The sequence below is a fragment of the Bacillus rossius genome, chromosome 10, assembly GCF_032445375.1.
Source record: "Bacillus rossius redtenbacheri isolate Brsri chromosome 10, Brsri_v3, whole genome shotgun sequence".
NCBI classification, from domain to species: domain Eukaryota; kingdom Metazoa; phylum Arthropoda; class Insecta; order Phasmatodea; family Bacillidae; genus Bacillus; species Bacillus rossius.
The window spans coordinates 55485645-55513516 of record NC_086337.1 but is presented as its reverse complement, the minus strand read 5'-3'; the positions used below and the strand labels follow the sequence as shown (position 1 = coordinate 55513516).

General features: G+C 36.1%; 1 protein-coding gene across 1 annotated transcript; it reads left to right on the top strand.

The window, feature by feature from the left end:
- Positions 1–10: 10 nt before the first annotated feature.
- On the top strand, positions 11–27823 carry LOC134536205 (kinesin-like protein KIF23). Its single transcript, XM_063375858.1, has 15 exons — positions 11–244; positions 2417–2965; positions 3742–3906; positions 4663–4861; positions 6554–6692; positions 7238–7437; positions 11922–12032; positions 15469–15554; positions 17704–17831; positions 18175–18278; positions 19388–19492; positions 19732–19878; positions 20629–20817; positions 24252–24503; positions 25419–27823. Exons 1-15 carry the CDS (start codon positions 234–236, stop codon positions 25596–25598), a joined length of 2565 nt encoding a protein of 854 aa, XP_063231928.1. The 5' UTR covers positions 11–233; the 3' UTR covers positions 25599–27823.
- The last annotated feature ends 49 nt before the right edge of the window (positions 27824–27872 follow it).

Genomic DNA, 27872 nt, shown 5'->3' with positions numbered 1-27872 from the left:
GAAAGCGAATCATACTTTTTTTGACGTTGGCCATATTGTTATTACCGAAGGAGGTCGATGTTCGCTTGTTCCATGTTCCCACAAAAGTGGATTTGAATTTGTTCGTTGATCGTTATGTTTGTGTTAAGTAAATATAATTTTATTTCAACAGCTCGTTGAAAGAAAATGATCCGATTGTGATCATTAGCTTGATATTTATTTTGGTTGGATTACGAATGTCATAAGAGTTCGAAATGAAACCCACGTGAGTAATAAAATGTACAACTAATGAACTTTGGGTTTTACCGTTAATGTAAATGATGAGCTGGTATTGTATTGAATATGTGAGGAATTTGTGTGGTTTTAGCTGATATAAATTATTTTATGTTGCGTTGGCAGCTAATGAAATTTAAGTATTAGAGGATGTGTTTGGACATGAAATGCCTGTCATACTCTAGTATATTAAAGCCATATACTTATTTATAGTTTTTATGTTAATAGCAAATCAAGCAATATTACATTACATAACGGAAAGTAACATAGCTTAAAATCCAGATGTTGCAAGTGAGACTGGTAAAACAGTATGCAATATTAAAATAAACACATTGCATTTATACAATTTTACAAAAAAACATTAAGTGGATAAGCCTTTGTGTTCATGTAGTATAGGTGCGTAAAAATGCTTTTTCAGCCTGTATTTGAATGTAGTTGAGTTACATGCTTAACATTGCCTGGTCCAGTTAGTTCCAGAGCCTGCTACTTGTGGCTGAGAAACATCCTGATGAACATTTAGATGAATGCATGGGGATTGCTTGAATATTGTTGCACGCGGATAGTCTCATGAATAATGTAACACAATAAAGTTACTAATTTTTTACCATTGGGTGCTTTTGTGGCTTTCCCGAATTGGGACATAGTAATTGTGGAGATACCTAAAGGCTTATCTATAATTGTTTCTTATCGTGTATCCAGTTTTTATCAAAGATTATAATTCACATTTTGAAAATCAAATACATTTTGGTTATGGGATAGATTTGCAGCACAAAGACAGTCAACTGTTTTCTTTATTTTAATTTTTTACATTAAAATAAGTAGATACGTTACATGGAACAATTTCTCCAGGGGACAATGTTCCTTATCACATATAAAGTTTAGATCAAAGCTTTACAATGCATATCTTCAAAACCAAAAATGTTTGGGTAATTGTAGTTTCAAACCACAAACATTTAACTTTTTACTTTATTTAATTTTTTACATTTAAGTATTGTATATATTATACAGAATAATATTGCTCCCTGAAAATATATTTTGGTAATTATACAGTTTTATATCACAAATACATAATATTTTTTTTGTTAATATTTTATGTTAAAACACAAATGAATACACAATAAGGGACAATTACAGCTTTTTTAAAAAGTTGGAAGTAAAATGGAAATCGTGTTTTTAACTCCTAATCATCCTGCAAAGACATTGACTTCAGACAATTTCTTTCACTTCTCCCCTGTGTTTAGCTAAAAATCTTTGTAACGTATATGGGTTGTAGCTGTTCATTTGTCATTTTGCATTGTTTTATTCCTTATTGACAAAAATAATTTACAAAACTCATGAGCAGCACGTAGACAAATGTGCCCTTGGAGCTCACTGAACTTGCACTCCAGGAAACAGTGGTGCGATTTCTAGGGTACAAGTTCTGGGGTTTAAAAAACTTTTTTTATTATTAATTAAGAAACATTGAAAACACCCATAAACAATACCATGGACATTTGCCTTTGCTAGTTTACACTGTATGTCAGAGAAAAATCTTAAGAATAGAAAAAAGAAATAGATGAATACACAAACATACAGCAAACAAGTATTAGCTCATTACAAATTTTAAACACATAATAAGAACAGAGAATTCAGTAGAAGAAAATAGTTTGAAAAAATATTTCCGTCCAAACGATCACAGCAAATTTACTGAACAAAAACTTACTTAAACCGTGAAAAGGGGAGGGGAGTTGTGTTACGAATATATATAGACACACACACACACTCTCTCTTTCTCGCTTTCACTCTGGCTTCCTGTAATTCAAGCTGTATGTTGTGTGTAGCTTGGGCCACGCCTTGCAAATCAAGCATGCATTTATCTATGATACGTTGGTACTGAATATGTGCGTGGATTTGGGTTATGGTAAATTCTACCACAGCTGTATGATAAAAAAAAATTGTAAGTTTTGGCACTGTATGATGTTCAAAAATTTACATCCCACTGCATTTTCTGCACACATTTTTAACCTTCCATGAAGTTTAAAGCATTTTTTCCAAATTTCTAAGTATGTACCTTGAGAAACTTCTTGACAGGTATTTACGATGCTGTGCACGTACATGAGCAATGATGAAGGGCCTACTCGTGATATCTGAAGGGCGTGCGTGTCAGCCGCGTGTTGCACGGCAGGAGGGCGCGGCAGCCCCAGCGCAAGAACACCGCGAAGCAGAGGCCTGCAGGCACGGACGTGGTGAAGGTGTTCTGCCGGGTGAAGCCGCTCGCGGGCGACGATGTGTCCTGCATGCGGATTGACTCGGACGACTCCATCACCCTGGTGAGCCCCGACGTGTCCAATCGCAACCACACCAAGGAGTACCAGTACGTGTTCAAGCAAGTGTTCGACGACGGGGCGCCCCAGAAGCTGGTGTTTGACGAGGTGGCACTGCCGCTCGTCGAGGGTCTCATCCAGGCCAAGAACGGGCTGCTGTTCACGTACGGCGTGACTGGCGGCGGCAAGACCTTCACCATGACGGGCGATCCGCGCAATGGCGGCATCATGCCGCGCTGCCTCGACACTCTCTTCAACAGCATCTCGGAGTTCCAGGCCGGCAAGTTCACCTTCCGGCCGGACAGGACGAACGGCTTTGATGTTGTGAGCGAGGGAAATGCCATCATAGAACGGCAGCGGGAGATATTCAATGAGATGATCCCATCCAAAACTCCAAAGACGCCTAGAAGGTACGTGGATGCCCTTCACTCTGGGCCTGGGTTAGAGTGCTTATTCTTTACGATTTGTGGTAACCTTTTAGTACTGAGAGCCAGTTAAATGCCTAGGTAATGGTTAAGTAATGTGTGTCCCTTCTATGTGGATTTTTGTATTCACACCCTGGGTACAAACTGGCTTTCGAGTATGAGAAGTTTTTGTCGTGTGAGCCGGGCACTAGGTCTGCAGATGTTACGGAGAGCTATTTCCTTGGTAATGGATCTGCTGAAGGTAATCTATGAAGGCAGTGCCTAGACAAGCAGCCAGTCTTCAACTTCACTGGAGTCGAGAGTTACTAGTTAAAGTAATCAGCGGTAGGCCTACTACTAAAAGCGGTTTAGGTTGCAGTTGTAAATGTAGTTGTAATTCTTCCTTTGAAAGTGTGCAGTTTACTCTAGTATTTCATGGAATTTTGGTATGTATGTTGGATTCATTATATTGGACATAAGATTTATAAACATGTAAAACATGTGCAATATACATAAAATGATTATTCTAATATTCAGCATGTTAACATATTTTTTATTAATTTCTGTAATGTGTTTTTTTTTTTTTTTTTTTTAAATAAATTTTGCAGAACCATTTTGTATTTCTGCATAATGTTGTCTGGATTTTTTTTTTTTCCTCACAAGGTAATTTTACTAGGTTTAATTTCTTAGTCTTTTAAGCTACTGAAGCAGCAGTTTAGTCAAGTGTGGTATTGAGGGCTTTGAGGAGATCTTACAGAGGTCATTACGGTTGCGTGTTTCAGGAAAGATTCCGATGAGGACTTGTCGAACAGGACCCCGGACCAGACGAAACTCACGTGCGCCAACCCCGACCACGTGTACGCGGTGTTTGTGACGTACGTGGAGGTGTACAACAACAGCGTGTTCGACCTGCTGGAGGAAGTGCCCGACGATGTCTTCCGCTCCAAGTAGGTGGGCGTGCCCAGCGCACCCTCGGCTTACACTGGATACAACCACACTATCGAGTACTGCAGTGCACAGTTCGTTTTTCAATCTATCCATCTGGATAATAATTTGGGCAGAGTTGGTTGATTTAAATCTCAATGGTTTTAATCATATTTTTAAATAGAATATCATAATACATTTTAATGATAGGTCTAATTCCACTGTAATAACAATAGTTTGCTCATTAATGTTCTTGAGATTTACAGGAAAAAAATAATTTTATACTAATCAATATCGTATCATTTAAATTATCTAAAATAAGTTGTATATTACACCCAGCTAAATACTCATTTAAAATTGAATTAATTAGTAAATTGTAGTCAAAAGTGTAATAAAAAAGAGAAAATATAAATTTATTATTGAAAAAAAAAAAACTATTTTTTGGGAAATCCCCTTCTGTGGTGAAGTCCCAAGCAGACGTGCAGATTTGCTAGACTTCAGTACTTTGATGTTATAAATTTTGTTGTTCAACATGAGTGGCAGAAAGCAGTATGTTGTATGGCTTTCATTTCAACACTGAAAACCAAAATAACTAATATAATAAAAAAAACCTGGTTAAAAAAAAAAGAGATTGGTCTTTTTCAACTTGGAATGTTGGGTTCTGTAATAAATAATGAGGAATTTTTTCTATTTTAGAGTGAATGATGTAGTGTTATACTAGCCTTCTTGCTCCGTACTGCAGTGAGCTTGTTAGAGTACCGCAGCGAGCTTGTGCGCAGGCCGCTGCAGCCGCGGCAGGTGCGCGAGGACGCGGGCCACAACATGTACGTGCACGGCGTGACGGAGCTGGAGGTGAAGTCCAGCGACGAGGCGGTGCAGGTGTTCTACAAGGGCCAGAAGAGGAAGCGCGTGGCGCACACGCTGCTCAACGCAGAGTCCAGCCGCAGCCACTCCGTCTTCACCGTGCGCCTGGTGCAGGTGCATTACCACGCTAGCGTTACTTGCTGGCATTTTTATTTATTTTTATTTATTTATTAAAGTTGTGAGATGACTACTAACAGCGATGAGCCGGGGTGGTAGCCACCATACATAAAAACAAACAAACACAAAAAAATGACAGTTAACAAATACAAAACAAGAAGAATTAGAACATTGACACAGACGAAGGACACACCATCTGAAGTTGTACCTAGTGTAAATAATTTAAACATAAAGTAAAAGATAATACAAAGGAAATATAATGCATTTACAACACTGTTGTTTATACAAGTAACTAAGGTAAATACAGAACATATAATATTATGTAGATAATTAAAGTTAGTTTCCATAGATTGAAATAAAATTTTATAATAATATATCTAGTATTAAATAATTTAGGGAAAACACATTAGAGCATAAAGATGATTAATCTTTGGATGGCGAAAAAATAATTTTTTTAACAATTTTTTTCTCTCTTGGTAGGTTGTAAGTGATTAACATACATATTGAAATCGTTAACAAGTCTACAAGTCAAGTATACATACTTGCATTCATTCTCACAAAAAAAATAATAATTCAATGCCAACACCAATTATCATTTCTCAGCAGAAAATTTTTTTTTTGTAGAGTTGGTTACTATTGCTAACAAGTTCCATTATATTATATACTAAGTTTTAAACAAACGAAAAATTTAATATTAAATGCTATAAAAAAATTGTTGACTCAAAACTGTTGATACACAATTGCAGCTTTCAATTGTGACTCCTTGGAAATAAAAAAAAATTGAATATTAGCAGATGATTCTCTTGATGTAATACAACAGAAAAATGTATATATTTTTTTCAAATCTCATTCCAAGTTTTACTTTACAAATTATATTTCAGATATATTTTTTAAAAAATCTTTGCATTACGAAGCTGTGTCTCAAACTTCTTTCCTCTACGGCATATACTATCTGATAGCAGAGCTCACTGAAAACAAGGGCAGAAGTCATGCATTGTAAACAGAGAGTAAATGCCTTTTTTAAATTCACACAGCAAGCTAAGGATGAAATGTGCTATAGCTGCATTCAGTTACCACAATTTCATTACCAAAATAAAGTATCGTATTGTATTGAAGGTTTTGTCTGGTAGGTGTCTAGCTCAAAGCTTAGATACCTATTTAATTTAAAATAGGGTTTTTTTTTTTTTTTTTTTTTTTAATTAATAAACTTCTTATAGTGATTTGGTTTGAATGCCCTAACATTCATTGCTGCGTGTACTCGGAGATTTAAATACTGTAGATAATTTCATCTATATAATCTGAGATTAAATAACTCTGTTTTCAAATGCAGTGATTTTAATTGTGATTGGTTACTCCGAAGATGATCGGTTTGGAAACAAACAAAAAAATAGGTCTTATGCAAGTTTTGTGGTCTGTACATCACAAAAACAGTTAATTTGCAAAAAATACAGGTTGAAAAACGACATACTTTGTGTTGACTTAGTTTGTGTTCTTGTTTAAAATTAATCCTGCCGATAGTAATCTACTATCTGCCCCGGGTGTAATTAGGATACTTGTGTTTTGCTCATTTCCGTCTTTTTTTCTTTTACATCTTAATTTCAGGATGTGTATTGTGTGAAGATACACAGTCCCACTTGATGTAGCTGAGACTATAGATGTGTACTTAGTTACAAGGCAGATGGTTTGCAGGCCCCGCTGGATGCCCACGGAGAGTATCCCGTCCTGGACAAGAGGGCGGTGTCTGTCAGTCAGCTGTCATTGGTGGATCTGGCCGGCAGCGAGCGCACCAACCGCACCAAGAACCAGGGCCAGCGTCTCAAAGAAGCAGGTGAGCTGATACACCTTGCGTTAAGCTCATCGGGAAGATTTGATTTCCATTTCCATTTCATGAAGTGTGACCTTGGTTCACCAATGCACAATGGTTGTTAAAAGCAAAATTTTACTTTGTCTTTTTAATCATCTCTATTTTATAAGCATAAATTTTAGTAAATAAGTTATTTACAGTTAATATTTTTTTTATTATATAACCAGCTTTATTTATACTTATTTACCAAAATATGATTGTCTAATTATTACCGTAACTACAATATATTATACGTAACTTGAATATTTACCATTACACGGTACATATAACTTGCATTTTGTGTTCTATGGTGATTAACTTGCATTTCTGTGTTATGCTGTGTTTTTCTTTTTGGTGTTATTTCGGTTTTATCACAATTCGTCATTTAATCTTGTCCCTACGCCCATGGATTGAGCTATGCATGCTGTTTTCGAAGCCAGAGAAGTGACATAAGTGAGTGATCTTGGACGGTAGAGGATGCAGGAGGAGTGTCAGTGCTTGAGGTGGTTTTGTCGTGCCGTGCCGCGCAGGAAACATCAACAACTCGCTGATGACGCTGCGCACGTGTCTGGAGGTTCTGCGCGAGAACCAGCTGACGGGCAGCAACAAGCTGGTCCCGTACCGAGACTCCAAGATCACGCACCTCTTCAAGAACTACTTCGACGGCGAGGGGCAGGTGGTGATGGTGGTGTGCGTCAGCCAGAGCGTGGCCGACTACGACGAGACCATCGTGAGTAGTTCGCTGTAGCGACTTGTCATCGGGCAGACGGTCCCAGAAGTAGGCTCGGAGCTTCCCTCAGGAAAGGAGCGATGAGAGGTTGAGACTCTCGTAGGGGACTCGGTGGCTACCTTGCCACAGGAGGCTCTGCCTGCTTCGTGTCTCGGTGCAGGTGCCTCAGTGAGGAAGGGGTTTCCTGCTTCCTGCAGCGGACTCTGCCACTGGTCACTACAGCAGCAGTGGTCACCGGGATGCCTATGGCAGTGTGTGGCCGGCACTGCGTTTGTGAAGGGGAAGACAGGGAATCAACATTTAGTTTGCTTGCGCCACACACGTCAAGTTGCACGCTGAAGGACAGTGTGCCCAACTTTGCCTTAGTGCACCCCTTTAGAACTCTGGTTAAGGGTATTAATGTGTAATTTGTTGTGGAAGTCAATGAGTGTAATTGGTATTTTCAGTTGCGATGTAGATTATGTTAAGTCTTGTGAGCAGATGTTATTTACAGTTTTCAAAAATCCCTAAAGTGTATGTAGAATTTATGCCTTAATTTCTTGTATGATATTTCAGACTTACCAACCTTTACGATTTTTTCGTAAAATGTACGAAAATAACGTCTGTTTTACGATTGTACGAGGATGTCTGCATTTTTTACGAATTTTAAGTACGAGACGTTTATTAAAACATGTATTTTCCGTCTGCCTTAAATGTTTTATTGTATGGTTTGTGAAAGCTGTTGCCATGTGTTGTTGCTGTGGAAGCGAGTGCGGTAATTGAGTTATATTATTGGTCGTAGGCCAGCGAACCACGTAATTTGTTATTCGATTGTATATCTTTCCTTATTGGCCGCCTGAGTTACATTGATGCGCTTACAACCAATCACGAACTAGTTTAAATAGCATTTTTAGTTTGGCAAGATGGTGTCGTGCATAAGCGTATGTTATGATTCTTCAGTTAAAGTTGAGCCAATTTTGATTTGGTTTATTACAGGTAAGGAAACAAATTTATTACATGTTTTTAATAAAAACGTGTTATGTGCACAATTAATGGAAGTGGAATTGAGTGAAGAAGAAAATTTCCCCGAAACGTGATACACATTATTCTCGGGCATTTTGTGATACATACGCGCGGGATTTTCCGTGTATTCTTAAATCAAGCAAGGGAACACAGTTCACATTTTTTTCAGTGTGTAGATGCGACATCAACATTGGGCACGGCGGAAAATATGACATCAATCTCCACGTGAACTGTTCAAAACATCTCGCAAATGTTAAAAGTGTCGCAGTCAGTTCAAAGGTTAGTGATTAGTTCGCTAAAAATAACAGCACAGACAATGCTGTAATACGTGCAGAATGTATGTTTACAAACTTTTTGGTTGAACATAATATTCCTTTAAATGTTTCGGATCACGCCGGCCCGTTATTCAGAAAAATGTTTTCAAATTCTGAAGTAGCAAAAAAAAATTGGTTGCACAAGAGCAAAGTCGACGGCTATCGTGAAAGAAATGGCAACAGATGCAACTATAAAATTGTTTGTAATTTACAAACTGTGGCATTTTCAGTCGACGGCAGCATTGACTCTGAATCAAAATTATATCCACTGGTAGTAACATTTTGTGATGCAAGTTTGAAAATGATAGTGTCAAGGTTGCTTTCACTCTAGGGAGATTCTACTGGAAGTTAACTGATATCAGTGTATATTGTAACAAAGGTACACTGTTGATTTGTAGGGTACCACAAGGAACGAAGTTTTTTCTTTGATGTGATACTAAGCAAAAATGTTTCCATAATGGTAAATAATGAGAATGATTGTTGGTCTGCAATGTTAATGTATGTTAAAATGATTACATAATTTCGATTACTAGAAAAAATGTAATACATACAGTAGAACCTCGATGATACGTTCCCGTTTCATACATTTTCCCGTGTCATACGCCGATTAATTTTGGTCCCGCCGAAAGAACTATATTTACAATGGTTTTCTTTCCCGGAACATACACTTATAAAATCATTAATTTCCCGTTTCATACGTTTTTACGAAGCAGAAAAGTCCTAAAATTCAAAATTATGGTAAATATTTACAATCGCGGTAGATGCCAAAAAAAATGCTAAAAATCTGAAAATACTTTTATTCTGTGCCCTTTCACTTCCTCTTTTCAAAACAACCGGCGGAGGTAAGAAATTCCAAATACTTTAGGAGATATCAAATTTTTTAATTTCATGATATGTAGAGTCGCGGTATATGCCAAAAAAAATGCTAAGCATCTGAAAATACCTTTATTATATGCTCTTCAACTTCCTCTTTTCATTAAAAGCGGCGGAGATTAGAAATTCCAAATACTTTAGGAGATATCGAATTTTTAAATTTCAGCACAAAACCAGCGCATTCCTGTGGCGTGCGTGCACAATTGTTTCTTGTTTACGTACGACTATCTATTTTTTTATTGGATAATGATGTCACGTGATTGTTCGTGATAGGCCAGAATTCAAATGAACTAATACGTGATTATTTAGTTCAATTATTGTTTAAAACGGTGTTTAATTACCGCCTCCAACTTACGTGAGTTTTTAACGTTTCTAATTTTAAAGTCTTATTTGTTATTTTGATATTGTTGCGCAAGTAATAAGTAACAAAAAAAATTTTTTTTACGTGAGTTGTTACTGTACATCCTTTGTTACGGGTTTGTTAGGTAAGGTCAGTTACATTATAAATAATTTAAAACTACAGAATAATTAAAATTAATTCACATTATTTTTAATATCACCTTAGTTTGAAAGTATTTATAATGTAACTGACCTGACCTAATCGACCATTTTAGTTTACTGTTCACCCTCTGTCCGGGTTTGTTTGGTCAGGTCAGTTACATTATAAATATTTTAAAACTAAACAGCCATTAAAATTAATTCACAAAATAATTTTTAATGTCGGCTTAGTTTGAAAGTATTAATAATGTAACTGACCTGACCTAATCAACCATTTTATTAATTACGCATTCACGATTCACGTATTGACGAACACACGGCAAAATAACAAAAATGGCGCCGCTCGAATGGTTCCCCAGGTCTTGTATTGCAAAATTAAAAAATTCGATATCTCCTAAAGTATTTGGAATTTCTTATCTCCGCCGCTTTTAATGAAAAGAGGAAGTTGAAGAGCATATGATAAAGGTATTTTAGGATTTTTTACATTTTTTTTGGCATCTACCGCGACTCTACATATCATGAAATTAAAAAATTCGATATCTCCTAAAGTATTTGGAATTTCTTATCTCCGCCGGTTGATTTGAAAAGAGGAAGTGAAAGAGCATAGAATAAAAGTATTTTCGGATTTTTAGCATTTTTTTGGCATCTACCGCGATTGTAAATATTTACCAAAATTATTTTTTTTTTGTTATATTCCTCCTGATAAAATACGTTTTAATGCTTTTATTTTGAAAAACGTTCATTGTTTACCTTTGCAAACGTAAGAAAATAACTTTATCGCACCATAGATATGGATAGTATCAGGAAGACTGTGCACTTCGCTAGTAACATCTATGGCCAGCACCAAGCGAGACTAGTGGCGCAAACTAGCAATGATTATGAAAATGGTGCCGCGCTTTACCAAGGCACGGATCTCATATTTTGTGCATTCATTAATCTTTGAACTGAATATACCCGTTTGTTATTGTTTTCTTACGATCGGATTGTTTTGTATTTTACGTTTCTCAAGTTAAAATTTTATTGAAAATTGTTCTGTTGCATAAAGTTGTTTGTAAAATGAAACAAACAAGCAAAAATTTCTGATTTTCTTTTTACAACAGCCTAATTTTTTTAATTTCTAATTTAGGCTTGGTGACTTTTCCCCCCTCCAAGAAAGGACTGCATTACTTGATTATGGACTATATTTTACATTTTTGGTGGTTTTATTATATGTATATATAATGATGAATTCATATCTTTCATTAATATAATGCAATTATTCATACATTATGTATTGAAGTTTAATCTGACATTGTGTTGGTATGCTAGATTTAAAAATTTTTTATTATTGCCATTCCCTTTTCATACACTTTCCCGCATCATACACCATTTTTGTGCCCTCCGTTGAAAAGTGTATGACAGGGGTTCTACTGTATAATGAAAGTTTATTAATTTTCCAATTGCCGCGAGAAGTTTACGCGTGTTATATTATTTTTTATGTATTTTACTAATTGAGGGTTTCAAAAGTTGGCAAGTCTGATATTTTAAATATAACATCAATCCTGTTAAATAGGTTTGTCAAATTATATGAGTGCTCATTGAGGAGTAAAAATGGCTTTTAAATTAAGTATTACATGTGCTCAGTATGGTGTGTATGTATTTGAGTGATATTTATTTCATAGGTTAAGGAAAAGAAAATCCTGTACTTTCTGAAGTGTTACCATAGAATGCTCTGTAAGCAGGTGTTGTGGGTCCCATCCTAACTACAATGCTGGTGGTGCGTGTGGCCGCTCGTCAGTGCTAGTCTGTGTGTCGCAGCACGTGATGAAGTTCGCGGAGATGACGCAGGAGGTTCAGGTGGCACGCCCCACACCCGTCAAGCCCGCCGTGGGAATGGACCTGCCCGCCGGCCGCAGATATGCCAACCAGGTATGCCTGCGTACATTCGTATGAGCGCCAGGCAGAGACTCTGGAACTAACATTAGCGTTCTTTTGTGCTGCTTAATACATTCTCTCTTGTTTACACTTAGCACCTGTCATTTTTATGAATAGTTGCATTTTACATGCACTAAATGATTCTTGCATTACATTTTGGTTACACCTAACTGAGATTGAGCTATTGAAAACAACCAGGTGGCAATTAGTGATTTATTTTACCGGTTCTTGTGATTTTGTAAATTTTCAATTATTCTTCTTGAATATCTTGATAAAGTGATTCTAGTTATGTTAAAAAAAAAAATTAATTAGTAATTGTAGCTGACAACCTAACTAACCTATTACTAGTATTATTTATATAATTTCCAAGAAGCCACTACACTCCCCATTTAATTTTTCTTTCAAGATGTATTTGTTATATGCGAGAACAAAAATTTGTAGTGGGATTCTAATTTTTACTATTCAAATTCAATATTTGTATTCGAGAATATTTTGATATTTGTATTCGATTCTAACTAAAAAAAACTAACATTCTTACAGGCCTAATTTTAGGGCATTATTGGCCTGTGACTTGTAATGAACCATCCCAGCAGTCACCTTGGCAAACCATTCATACAAAATCAGATTGGCCTGGCCAGGATTCAAACCTGGGTCTTGCCTCACTCTGTAACATGTGGATGAAATTCTATAAGCTGTGATATTAAGTAGTGGTGCACCGATGCGGATACCGATGAATCGTAATCGGCGATTATGGGTACTTACCGATTAATCGTAATCGGCGATTATCTTAACGATTACTTTGCCGATTATTTACGTCCCGGCGTAATTAAGTTGGTTTTTACCGTGTAATATTTTGTTACACATTTTAGGACGAAATACGGTAATATTTGTATATATTACAAAATTCATCTAACTGCGTCATATCATAATTACAGATATTTCGTTACGTTTAATAAATCTCATTGCCTCAAACAATAAAAAATGCATTTTTCCTACACGTTTATTTACGTTTCGTCTTTTGTTTAGTGGCCTTGTACATTACGTATAGCCAGAGAAGTAAAATAGATGGCACGCAATCAAAATACCACAAACAGTTGCAGTGGATTCTATGACAATCGATCTTTTCGAGTCGTAGTAGCGGTTCAAAATCGTGGTCCCGATACCTTCTAGTTTTTATCACTGTGTTTTACAAACTCGTTATGGGCGTCTTTGGTAACATTATCCGTTTGTTATTTGTATGTGACGTGAAAAATGAAAAAGTACTTATACAGTACAACCCGGTTATAACATTCCCGTTTTTAACATTTTCCCGCCTATAACACCATAATTTCATGGTCCCGTCATTTCTCCATTTATCACAATGCTTTAATTTCCCGCCTGTAACAATATTAAAATTTCTACATTCCCGCCTTTAACGTTCAAATTTTCTTTGATAACTGCCACAATTTGCAGTATCCCTTCCTTCAAAGTCATAATTTAGAGCGAAACCATAGCTAGAAAATACAGCACGCATATACAAACATCAGATGTTTACATTTGAGTAGTTCACCATAGACGTGGTACACACGCACTCCACAACTTGCACCGGATCGACTATCAATATGGCGCCCTGTTCGCGCTTGTTAGCCTATGACGTGTTCCTTTATACTTATGATGCGCATTTTGTGCACTGATACATGGTCGGAAACAGTGCTACTGTAGTCTATGGTGCTGGTTTTTGTTTCAAAGGTTTAACACCTTGAAATGGTTAACTGTTCTATGGATATATTCACGGCTTTTGTTTGTGGTTAACCTTTACCGTAATTTTTTTTTTTTTACTTATTGTAGTCACGGTCGTATTTAATTAAAATACGCCGTATTGAAATTTTATTCAGGTTTTTGTACGGTTATGATGGCCGATAAATATAAGCGAAAATATATTCTGTAGCTGAAAAAATTCAGTTTATTAACCAAGTGGACAGGAACCCCAACAAAACGCGTGTTGTGATTGCAAAAGAGTTGAATATTTCTGTTTCGACTCTGAACTGTATCGTACAAAACATTTTTTTTTCTTTAGCATATCATTAGGTATTAGGTATTACCTATAAATAAAATTAACCAATTTTCCACTCTATTGCTGTACTTAGTGTAATACTCCTGTATTTTGTGTTGTTTTACCTAAACTTTTTAATTTAATCAATCCACGCGTAATTTTTACAAAGTGAAGATGATTTCCTGCTTATAACATTTTCCTGCTTATAACATTTTTTTATGTTGGTCCCTTGGAGAATGTTATAACAGGGTTGTACTGTAATTTTATATATTCAGTTAACATAAATAAAATCACATGTGCTAGAGTTGGTTTTTAGTCATTTTTATATAATTATAGTGAGATGGCGAGTAGGGAGAAAAAAAGTGAAGTGTGGAAACATTTTTCTATAAACTCAAGTGAACAAAATAAAGCAGCATGTTTACATTGTTAAACGGTAATTTCTTGATGCAACCTTATGTGATAGTCGATAATAATGCTAGTTTTCCGCAGCAAAAACTTACCCGTTGTAAATTACAATTATTAGACTGTAGTTCAAGTTGTTTACAATATCAAATATAAATAGAAGTTAATTTAATTTACACTTTGCAATGACTTAATAGTGTATTTTATATATTTTTTAATTGTTATTATAACTGTATTCTCAATTTTACCTAATCTTGTTATTAAATTCACATGGGAATAAAAAATTTTGTGTGCATTTTACACTTAAAAAATTTTTTTCATTATAATCGGTAACTGAATCGGTATTTGCCGATTATTGCTCTCATAATCGGTAATCGAATCGGTAATCGGTAAAGTCATATCGGTGCACCACTAATATTAAGCCTTGCTATTAAATCAAGTTTTAACTTTTTAGGTCACTATTACATTTATATTTCTGTACATGTAAATAGAACTACTTCATTACAAACTACAATACATTCTTGAAATTAATTACCAATTTTAGTACTGGGTCGAATACAAATCCTAAAAAGTACCTTGTGCCTACCCCTTAAATACTAATCTGTGTCTTAAGGATCAAAAATAAAATAATGTTCAAGAATTAAAATATATTAATTTTCCTGTTGAAACTTTTAACTCTAAAAATATTTGTCTCACAAACTAAAATTTCAGTATCAATAAAATATTTAATTTTCTTTACTAACGTACTAAAGTGCAAAATGTATTCGGGAACAGTATTTGGAATTCAGATTTGTCAGTGGGAATGTTTGAATTTACTACATTTCTTACATGTTTATCTTAAAATTTATTTCCTTGAAAATGAAATCTTTTTGAGCACTAAAGATTGAAATGGTATTTAAGGAATTTTTTTGGCCCATCCGTAAACAAAATAAGATGTAAGCTATTGGGCTACTTATTGCTGTTTAAAAGAGAAAAATTGACCGCAATATGTTGCAGGTATTCAGAGAACTGCAGAACGATTATGAAAACGGTAACTTGGATGCACACATAGCTCCCGACGGTAACGAGAGGTTTGTGTTGAGGTGCGTATAAATGACCGACTGCATGAACGTGTGCTGCTGGTAGTTTGTATGTCATTGCTGGAAGCACTGAAGTAGGACTGTGTGCCAAGCACCAAGAGTTTCAATTGAAGCTCAAAATGATGAGTGGTGTGTTAGAAAGATGCAGTGTGTGCCGGCTAGCTGTGCCTGAACTCTGTCGCGAGGACAAAGGGGCTTGAAGGATGATACAGTCAAACCTCTATCTATCGAACTCGCATGTATCGATTGTCCGTGTTTATCGTATACTCTCTACGGTCCCGGCAAAATTGCCATACAACTAAGGTTAAAAAAGTCCGCTTGTACCGATGTTCGAATTATCGTTTTGTCCGCATTGATCGTACAAAATATGTGGTCCCGTCACTATAAATTATAATAGATGATCGTTTAACCATAAAGATTTTGCAGAAATATACATTTCTTAGTAAGAAACCGTCATAAAAACAGTAACGATAGTATACGGTAGTAAAAATCACCTTAAATCTGCAGCCAAGTAATGGAGCACGTAAATATGAAGAAAAGACAAATGAACAACAACTTACGAAGAAATATGGATGATGTACCATAACTACAGTACAAACCCAATTGTTATCCTAAGATAATTACCATAAAAAGAACTAAAGATTCTTTGTCGATACCATAATTACTACAGAAGCACGATAGCTACCACATTTGCACTACAGTTACCGTAACAACCGAGATGTATATTTACCGTGATGGTAATGTATTTATTTATGACATATTAAAATTAAAGAACTTATTGAATAATAGGATGTTAAATTTTTATATGTACGTTTGGCACATGTTGCGAAGAAATAATACGATCTGAGAGAATGCAGTACTACTACGAAAAGTGAAAAGGGTAATTGTGGATTTTTAGGTTATGGCAGTCTCTCTTGTTTTTCAGTAATATCGGCCGAAAATTAACAAGCGTATCTGAAGTCGGCAGAAATGCCGATTCAACTAAATATTGGCAAAATCGGCTTCTTCCGTACAGCTCTACATTTTATGACATGAGTAAACATATCTATTTCAGACTTCAGGATATTGAAAAAGACTTTAATTTCCATGTAGATTTATAGTGCGTATGTTTTTTTTTTTGCAAGTGTAAATTAAATTAAGTAAAATACTTCCATTTTTATTTATTTTTCAACTGATTTAACTTTAATGACTGATATATTTCTGACACTAATTTTGAGGTTGAAATATTTTTTTTAAATTCTTAGAGTGAAGTCCACATCTATTGAATGTCCGCATCTACTGAATTTTTTTGTTGGTCCCCTGAAAAACGATAGATAGAGGTTTGACTGTATATATACTGCGCAACAGCTCCGTGGGAGTTACAATCAAATGTTAACTGTATTCAGGAGTAGCTAGAGTTAATGTTTTCTGTAATGATCGTTTGGAAACAGGAAAATCGACCACTAATCAAAACGGTGTAAAGAAAATATTTTTTTCTCTTAACATGGTACGTTAACCAAAATAATTTGTTTTCCAACCCTGAAAACGCAGCTACTATTTTAATCATTTAAGTGATGAATTGTACATATATCTAAGTACATTTAAATTTCTTTTTAAAAATATTCTATTTATTGCAACATAGGCAAAGCCTTTGATACTTTCCAACACAATCTTATGATTTAAAAAAGGGGGTTGTCTGTAAAGTTGGTTTACGGACAATAATTTTACGTGATAACGTCATAAGAAAACATTGATGAAAAGTTGCATACTTTTTAATTTTCGAATATTATTTTCAGTTTTTGCAAATTTAATTTAAATAATTCGTTTAAATATAATCACGAACAATTAGTTATAGAAATTAACTGAAATCAAATGAATGACAATAAACTGTTAATTTGAAATGATGAAATTGGACAAATAAATCACATTTTTTAAATTGCTGCTTTTAAAAAGCCTGCCTTAACCTGTCTGATATTATAGATTTTCTCGCACGGTGGTTGGCCGTTTCTTGCACGGTCGGTCCCAGGGGGAACGTGACAATGAGTCATGCTTTTTCGTGCGTGCAGCCGGCGTTCTTCAATTTATAAGACGTTATCACGTCAGAAATGTTTCAATTGTACTTGGAGGCTGAAGTCCGGTGTGAGAGCGAAGGGGCACTGTGGTGTCGGTGCAGCTCCGGGCAGCAGTTCCCGCGGCTGGAGCTGAACCGGCCGAACGACACGGCCATCCAGGAGCTGGTGTCCTTCCTGGAGCAGCGCATGGCCCGCCGGCAGGCCCTCTACGACCAGTACCTCCGGGCCGGTGAGTCTTCTACTGTGTCAGACCTTCAACTGCACCAGGTCAACGTGTGTGATACACGTACTTTATGTGCCATGTTTCTGTCAGAGACTGGATTTAAAGTTAATATTTTGGTGAATTTATCGTGGTTTACTGGGAAAAAATATATATTTCGTTAAGCTAGGAAATCTGAGTGGATTTGAGCCGAATTTAGTAATTATACTTTTGAGCCAAGGTTCAAGTTAAGTTAGTTTTTAGTCAGGTCCTTAAAAATCTTGAAGTTGGAGTGGTTGAAGTGTTTCTTTGAGGTGTAACGTGGTGAGAAGTGTGCGAGCTAACGGAAGTGCGTGATCGTGTTGCCTGGTAGTTAATGACTTCCGGAACAACGTGATGGAGGTGGAGAGAACGAACATGCTGACGAGTCAAGAGAACAGCAGTCTGAAGGTGATCCTGGAGCAAGAGAGGAGCAGGGTAAGTGCTGCCAATCCGACCTCGTCCCGCTTCTGCACACAATTATACATTACTAAATAACTTTAGTACAAAATACCTTAGAAGACTTAAAAAATGTTGTTTCTCCAGAGTTAACGGCTTTTTAGTAAGTTGATAGGCCTGTGCAAATATAAGTTTTTTTTTTTTTTTTTTTTTTTTTTTAAATCGAATATGAATACCAAATTATTTTCGAAGAAATATATAACATTTGAATATTTAGCATGAGTACTGCAATACCATTAAAAAAAATTTTTTTGTGTCATGTAAATCACAACAGGGGGAAAAAATGGAATTAAGAGTGTAGTATCTTCTGGCATATTAGACAGTTAATTCTGAAGTGAAAGGTTGGTTAAATAAAGTCAGCTTCAAGAACTAAACATAAAGTGTTTGTTAAAATATTTAAATTTAAAAAAAAAATTGTTCTTGTCCAGCTAACATAACCTAACCAACCTTTTTCTTCAGTTTTTATTCACCTTATTTTCCAGCACCAGCTGCTCTAAGTGGTGATCCATACATTTTTTGCAAACCGTAAAATACAGCAAAAGTATTATTTATTTTGTGTAAAGCATGGATTGTTTTTATTCTGTATTTGTAAAATAGATTTAAAGTATTTATATTTTATTTACATGATTTACATATTTTTGTTGTTATAGCAACCGGTTAAACCGTGTTTTACTTCATCATTATTATAAACAAATTTTGTGCTAATTTCCTCTTAATTCCAGAACTATTATTTACATTTTTCCTGCCCTCCTCCACTTAATTCACTCACCCAGTCGATCCCACTATGACAAGCGTTGCATGTGATGGACGCCATGCTGGATTGTTCCAAGCTGAACACGCATCCGCTTACCGGATTGGGATTGCCAACAATAACAGCAAACCTTTACCAATACACCTCAAACACAATACGGTGGGTAATTCAAATTCACTATACATTAATAATATACACCATGTGCTCATATCCTTTCAGTAAAGTCTTCTTCGTAGGCAACGGGGAAATTTTGGGTTGCGTTGTATTTGTATGTATTCAGTGTCATGTCTGGATGGCCGGGCGTGGCAGAGCTGATGGTGCGTTGTGTGGCCGCCAGGGGGACGAGCTGGAGCGCGTGCTGGCGGAGAAGGAGACCCTCCTCGCCGGCTTCCAGCGGCAGCTCAACGAGAAGGAGAAGGCTCTCCGGGCCCTAGAGTTGGAGGTCAGTCTGCCCGCGTCGGACCTTGTTTCTATTGTAGCACATTGCTGAAAGCGATTATGTGACAGTAACACAAGCAAGTTCTCATATTCCGACGATCCTCGCAGTCTTGAGCTTGCGTCGTGCCGCTCACGGGCGCCGGTTCAGCCGGTCCTCGAGCGACAGGCGGCGAGAGCCTGGATCTGTGTCTGGTCTGGACAGGCAGCGGGAGGGATGTCGTGGTGTGGTGTGTTGGCGTGCAGGCGCGCGAGAAGGACCACCACATACAGCTGCAGAACATCGAGAAGCGGCACGTGGAGCAGAAGTACACGGACAAGATCATCGCGGAGAAGGAGAAGCTGTCCAAGGAGATGAAGCAGAAGATCAGGGAAGAGAAGCAGTACCTGCAGGTGAGCTTACAGGGCTGTGAGGCGCCGGTTTACATCGAGAACCTCTGTTGCCGTATGAATGAGGTTTTTTTTGCTGGGTCATTGCTATTTGGTTATTAAAAAAAAATTCACAACACACAAAAAATGACTTCATAATAGGGCAAGTGGACAGGACAACGGAAGTTTTTGTTTTGAATGCTGAATCAGCACGGGACCTCCAAGACATATGATTTTTTTCTTTCTTTCTTCTTGAAGGCAGGTTCTGCCGTGCACAAGTGATGACAGTTCAATTTGATACGCTTTTAAAATTACTTGTAGGAAATTTAACCGGTTTAATAACAATATAGTTCCATCAAATTTTAGTCACTAATTTTGTTGGGTTTAATTTTGAGTTCGTAAAACATATGTATATTTAAATAGGTAGTATTTCTGATGTTTAGGGGTGTTTGAATTTCACTTTTCTAGGGTTGAAGTCAGTCAAATTTTTAATCTTCAAATTTCAAAAATCAAAGTCAAAGTTATAACTTTTCAGCAGAAAAATTGATATTTTTTCACTCTCTGATATTTAAAAAAAGGTTTTTGAACAAACTTCTCTATATTAGTAAATTTTAGTAAAAAATTTATGTAACTGGATAATTTGTAATCAAATGATAAAGAGTATTTACAAGAGATGAAACGCAGTAGTTTGATATTACTAACTGGAAGGTGCTGAGTAGCCGCGGTGCCCGGTAGTGCCTGGCAGGGGTGTTGACGCGGGCGGTGTGCTCGCAGCACCAGGTGCGCCAGAAGGAGGAGAAGCTGCACCAGGTGAAGCGCATCCTGGCGGACGACAAGGGGCGGCACACCCCGCGGGCCGCCCCCCTCCACAGCTCCCACTCGGACAGCCGCCTGTGGCCCACCCCCAGCTCCTCGGAGCACAACGTGGTGCCGTCCCAGTTCCTCACCCCGCTCGTCCGCAAGGTACATCAGCCTTAGCATATCTCAGATGCCATCATTTATACGCCCAGTGTGACGATAATTAGGGTTTTTTTTTTGTTCAAGTATACAGAATTTAACCTTTTGTGTGTACAGTACCTATATGATAACATAAACGAAATAATGACAATACGTCAAGCGACTGCTAATACATGCAAACAAAATTGAAAATAATAATTACTCTAGATGGCGTAAAATCTGCAAACATCGCTAAAAAATTTTTATTTTTAATTTTTATTTATTGTAATGGAACAGTGGGAGAGAGTGGCATTACATGTTCAAATACCGTATTTACCTGAATGCAAGACGATTATTTTTTCTCCCGGCAACGGTAAAAAATTTCACATTCGTCTTGCATTTCAAAATCTTGATTTTTGATGGTAGTTTGTCCCACATTTTTAGGCTAATACAGTGTGTAATTACTTTTATGGTTACTTTTATGGGTACAGGCAATAAATAACTATTAACATTATAATCATTTAATGAAAAATACAGTACAATTTCAAGCTAATTTGTACGCAAAAAGATTATAAAAAACATCTACGGTACTAGTCGCCATGCGTTGTTTACAGTAGAACCCCTATCATACACTTTTCAACGGAGGGCACAAAAATGGTGTATGATGCGGGAAAGTGTATGAAAAGGGAATGGCAATAATAACATTTTTTTTCAATCATCTAGCATACCAGCACAATGTCTGATTAAACTTAAATACATAATGTGTAAATAATTGCATTATGTATATTAATGAAAGATATGAATTCATCATTATATATACATATAATAAAACCACCAGAAATGTAAAATACAGTCCATAAACCATAATCAAGTAAAGCAGTCCTTTCTTGGAAGGGGGGGAAAGTCACCAAGCCTAAATTAGAAATAAAAAACTTAGGCTATTGTAAAAAGAAAATCAGAAATTTTTGCTTGTTTGTTTCATTTTACAAACAACTTTATGCAACAGAACAATTTTCAATAAAATGTTAACTTGAGAAACGTAAAATACAAAACAATCCGATCGTAAGAAAACAATAACAAACGGCTATATTCAGTTCAAAGATTAATGAATGCACAAAATATGAGATCCGTGCCTTGGTAAAGCGCGTGCACCATTTTCATAATCATTGCTAGTTTGCGCCACTAGTCTCGCTTGGTGCTGGCCATAGATGCTACTATCGAAGTGCACAGTCTTCCTGATACTATCTATCTATGGTGCGATGAAGTTATTTTCTTACGTTTGCAAAGGTAAACAATGAACGTTTTTCAAAATAAAAGCATTAAAAGATATTTTTTCAGGAGGAATATAACGAAAAAAATTTTGAATTTTAGGACTTTTCCGCTTTGTAAAAACGTATGAAACGGGAAATTCGTGATTTTATAAGTGTATGTTACGGGAAAGTAAACCATTGTAAATATAGTACTTTCGGCGGGACCAAAATTAATCGGCGTATGACACGGGAAAATGTATGAAACGGGAACGTATCATCGAGGTTCTACTGTATTTGCGCTCAAGCCATAGATAAAGTATTCACGAAAGAAGACGTGAAACCTAGACTTGGTAGTTGGTGAACCAGGTCATTTCTCATGCTGAATTTTGTAGTACATGATATCTCCACTATGTTGCAAGCGCTCTAACAATTATATTAACCCAAATTGTTGTATACTTTTAACAATGTTATTCTATGTAAACGAAATTGTTTATTTTCGTTAATAAACAAATGCGGTAAATTGCGGGAACCTAAAATGGATAGTGTTGAAAGGCGAGGAACATCAAGTTCTTTTATAAAGAAAGGCTCTCGAACATATCACGATGCAAATTTTAAGCTCATTGTGGTAAAATAAGCAAACGAAAACAACAACAGTGCTGCATAAAGACGATTTGGCATATCCGAAGCAAACGTGTGATGGTGGCGGGGTTTGAAAGATAAGTTGAGAAATGCCAACTCTACTCGTAAAGCTTTCAGTGGACCCAAAAAAGGTCGTTTCGGTTACATTGAGAAAACTAGTCGAATTTGTTCGTGAGAAACGCAACAAGGGGGTTGCAATAACCACTGAAATCATCAAAATGAAGTCCCGAGAAATAGCAATAATCTTGATGGATCTCAAGATATCTTATGGGAAAATCTTGAAGGAAGTGAAACTGATGCCAGTAGTGAAACAGATGAATCTGAAAGTGACTCAGACTAAGTTAATATGTTCAAGATTTTGTAAAGTATGTAAATAATTTTATTAAGTGGATCTTTCAAAACATAAAACAATGTAAGTACAGAAAATTATCTTTTTCATGTTATGTAAAATGTTTATTTGTAGCTTGTTATATACTATTTTCTGGTTTATAAAGGTTAAGTTGACCTCGTCTTGCAATCTGATAAGTACGGTACTTAATTTGTAATAAATGCCTATTTAATAACTTTAGCACCAACTACATAATCAAATTTTTAGTGAGCTGCAGTGTACTAACTTACTAGGTTTATAATACTAAATTACTTCAGGTTTGTATTGGTGTTTTTATGAATTTTATTTTATTTTTGTTATGTTTTCCTATACCAAACAGTGAGTTACCGACATGTAGAATTTAATACTGAGTATTTTTATTTGCTTTTATAAATAAATTTTCTTACTAAAGATAAAGAAGCACGTTTTGTTTTACTATTATTTTATTAAGGGGGTTTTAAGGTTAAAACATAATAAAATTTTATATTTACACTTCAAAGAAACTTGCAACTACTTGAGCTTGACTCTACTAAAAGATAATCAAGTCTTGACTTGACTCGACTCGTATGCATACTGAACTCAGGTTGTCTGGTGTATCTCTGGTAAATTATTTAAATTAATTATTCAGGGAAATCTAAAATTTTGGTCAAGGTAAATGAGTCAGGGAAATTTTACTACCGATATTTGTGAAAATTATGTGTGTGTGGCTCTGATGTTGTTTATAGTATGGCTTAAAATGTTACGCACAAGCATTTAAAAAATTTGGTTTGCTCTGAACTTTCTAAGAAATCATTACAGTGCCACTGAGACCATTTCAGTTTTCTTTATAGAAGGGTAGTTGTGCAGAAAAAAATGTGAGTCTGTAAGAACAATGCCAGGGGAAATTGAGTCTTAGTCAATTCCAGTCAAGCTGAAGCCATTTTCTTAACCAGGCTTGAATTTGCAAGTCTCTATCCATGTGTTTGCATGTTTTTGTTTTTGTAATTTTCCAAGTTTTTTCTACTAAAACAGCATATTTAGATTTAAAAATTGAGGTAAAATATGTAACCAGCTTTAAAATTTCCATTTCAAATAACTAAATTTGTGTCCCGAACTCAGTTTTTGTAGGGTTATCCTGGGTGTATTAACGCTCTGCAGGGCCACACAGCGGTGGTAGTGGTGTGACATGGTGGTAGTGGTGTGACGCTGTGTTGTGCGTGTGGCAGCACGGCTTCATGACGACGGGCCGGCACCGACGCTCGCGCTCGGTGGAGGGCGTGGGGGGGGAGAAGTGGATCGACCACCGGCCGGCCATCGCCGCCCAGCTCACGACGGTGCTGCAGCCCAACATGAAGAAGCGCAAGTCGGTGTCGAAGCTGCTGGACGTGAAGGACATCACGGAGGCGAAGGCCTCCAAGTACTGCCTCATGACCCAGGAGCAGGACTCCGGCGGCGAGCTGGAGACGGTCCTCTACAAGGTTACCCATCCTCCTACACTTCATGTCCGCGTCTGTGGGATGCATCAGAGATAACCCTGACCCTGTTGCACTTGACCCAAGTGCTTCATGTCCGTGTCTGTGATAACCCTATTAACTTACTTGTTGATTTCTTGATTAGTACTGTAAATTAAAACTGCAATTTAATATTTGCTAGCTCATTGAAATACTAATTTTGTTATTAAAATAAGGATTTGAAATTTTTTTGTTAATCTAGAAAGGCATTTTTTTTTTAAAATACAAAATTGAAAATAATTATATATGATTATAATTATAATATGAATATATATATATAGTTTCCAAACATTAATAATGTAAAACATAAGTTGTGGTACAAATGCTCACACTATCGATGCTAATTTTTTTTGGGGGAAATAAAGGCTAATTTATTAAGCCCCTATTTATGACTACAAGTTTCCTTCAGTTCAACATGTTTTGAATGAAACTAATGGTTTGTGTGCTGTACTGATTACTAATGTGTACTGGGAAAATAACCAAAGATATTTAAATTTAACATTTATAACTTTGGTGTTGTACGCACAATTCCATTCATAAATTGATTGTTGCTATAGTAGAAAAATTACTTTTCAGAGATTTTTTTTTTTTAGTTTGTTTCCTAAAAATCTGTAATGTACTGTGTAACGCTTTTAGAGAAATGGCTCAATCAGAAATTGTGTTGCCACAATTATTGATATAAAAAAAATGACTTTTTTTTGTACTAATTTCTCGTACTATTTTTCTGGGGTCCTTTCTAATGAGTCTGCATGCCTTGATGCTGATCTCTCTCAATTGTGATGAAATTTTTTTATATATACATTGAATTCATATTGAGCTACTAGTGAATCTCGTTGACGAGTGAACGCAGACGTGTGAAGGACCAGAGCCGTTCGTGCGCAGGTGGACGTGGTGCCGACGACCGGCGGCGGGGCGCAGGTGATCTTCAACGACGTGGAGCACCTGACCCAGTCGTCGCCCACGTCGCCGCGCCGCAAGCGCAGCGCCAGCGCCGAGCCGGTCTGCTCCGCGCCGCGCTGCAACATCTCCATCGAGGGCCACGGCAAGAAGCCCCGCGTCTGACGCTCCTCCCTCGCTTCCGGACTGTACTTAACCAACCACTGTTCAGGATTACCGACCACTGGTTATGTGGGTAACAAGAGTGGAAGTGTGTATTAGATCACTATTTTGATTTTAAAGCGTGTATATTTTTAACTGTCAAACATTTTTACATTACACATTTGGTACTTAGTTTTTTTAATGCCCACACACAGGATAAAGTTAACTTCAGAATGAGCATGCATTTCTGTTGCATTTAAGACTGTGGTTGTAATAAGTAGTGGTGGTAACTAACTTTTGAGATATTTACATGTGGGATGTCAATTAATGTATGAATGTATATGTTTGCGCAAGATTTTTTTTTATAAATATTGCTAAGAAAACCAACATGTACCCCGTAAGTAAAAAATATTAGTCCCTTCCCAGAAAGAGCTATAAAATATTTGTGTGAACCTACCAATTCTTTAGTATTCATTTCAAATAATGTCAATAATTAAAATGTTAGTAAAAAAATTTTTTTTTAATTATTCATTTTAATTTCTGTAGACATCCTGGGAATGATCTTGTGAGTATACTTATTCAGATGAATGTGAATGCCAGCGCAGCGGGGGCCTGTCTGCAAGACTGTGCTACACACAGTGTTGAGATATTCCAATGACAACAATTTATTGTTACTCTTTGCACCGCGGTGAACTGAGGTGGTTTTCAGACACATTATGCTGTGGAACTAATTTTTTCTAATATTGGCCAATTTCACGTAAATTTAAACAGACTGTCCACAGCGATAAATTTGAGTACATGATCTTTGTATAAAAACTATTTCAAACATACTGTCAGAAAGTACTTATTTTTTTATAAATTTTTTGAATAATTTACAATTTATTTTTATCCTTGTATCTTTAATGTATAGCTTGATAATATGTATTTACATGGGTTAAGAAGCTGTGCTGTTATATATTTAGGTATACTGTTAATATATTTTTTATATTTAAAAAATTTATATTTTCTTAATCATGGCAAAATAGTATTCCATTTGCAATCAAACTGCAGTCTTATCTCAGCTTATGAAGTATCCATTCATGTATGGAGTAGGTTCACTGACTAGATTAAAGGCATCTAGTACAATATATTTTCTTTTGCTAACGCCCATTACTTTGTCCTTAAAGTTTGTCATTATTTGTTTTCCTCTGCTCACAGGCTTCCAAATAATGAGTAGCTATCACAATAGTCACAGTGTGTTACGAGTAGATGTTTTTAGCGATTTAAAGTTGTGATGTTTCGGTTGCCGCAATTTGTGGGGATTGTCACTGCCTTCTGTCGTCGGAAGGGACAAGTGGACGGCCTTTTTGTAGCGTAGTCTCTTGTGTACTGCTAACCTTTATTGCGTTTGCTCTGAAAAGGTTTTAGCTTTCTAACTTAGAAATTAGAACATTGTGATTTGGAATGTCAAAAGTACTCGCAGACTTGTGATATAGACCTTATAAGTGAATTGTATGTTCAATTAAAATGTTCTTTGTTCTTTCATTTTTTTAAGTTGGAGATTGTGATTTAACATTATGCTTGAAAATAATAAACAGGCAAAAGCAGACAAGAGGTGTTATGAAAGGCAATGTTGGCACAAGCCGCCAGGAAGTGGCAGTGAACGGATGCGAAAGTACAGGATACGTAAATAAAACACTTTTTCATTTGAGATCATACCCTCACCCCTATTATTCTCAATTATTATCTCATGTTCAGTAAAAAAAAAAACTAATACTTTATCTCTATTGATACTTAACAAGCAGGAAGTTTCACTTGTGCGTGAAATAACTGCACACATTTTTTTTTTAAGAAATTTGTTCATGTGTTGCCAGTGTCATGCTCAAATATATCAAATATTATGTACAAAAACATTTTAAAAAAATTGTTACTGAACCTACATAATGTAATCAGCACTTGGGAATGTTAATATTTGATTGTTTGCCTTTAAATTTCTTCTTGTTGCCACTGCTGCTGATACGGTTTAAAATTGGTCTCCATTGTCACTATCATCCTATACATTCACTTCAGTAAAAACAATCAATCTGCCATATTGAAACCCCAAAAATTTTATACATTTTTCTTGTAATGTGTTTCTGTACAATCTAAGCCCAATCTGTATATTACCACTTACAGAATTCCATGTTTACCTAATTATTTGGTTACTTAGTCCTTTTAACTTTTTCAGTGTACTAGAAACTAAATAAATTTTTGTATATTTCTAATGTTCTAAAAAGAAGAGTTATTTTGTTGCATTCTTTTTTTTTCCTTGTATTTATA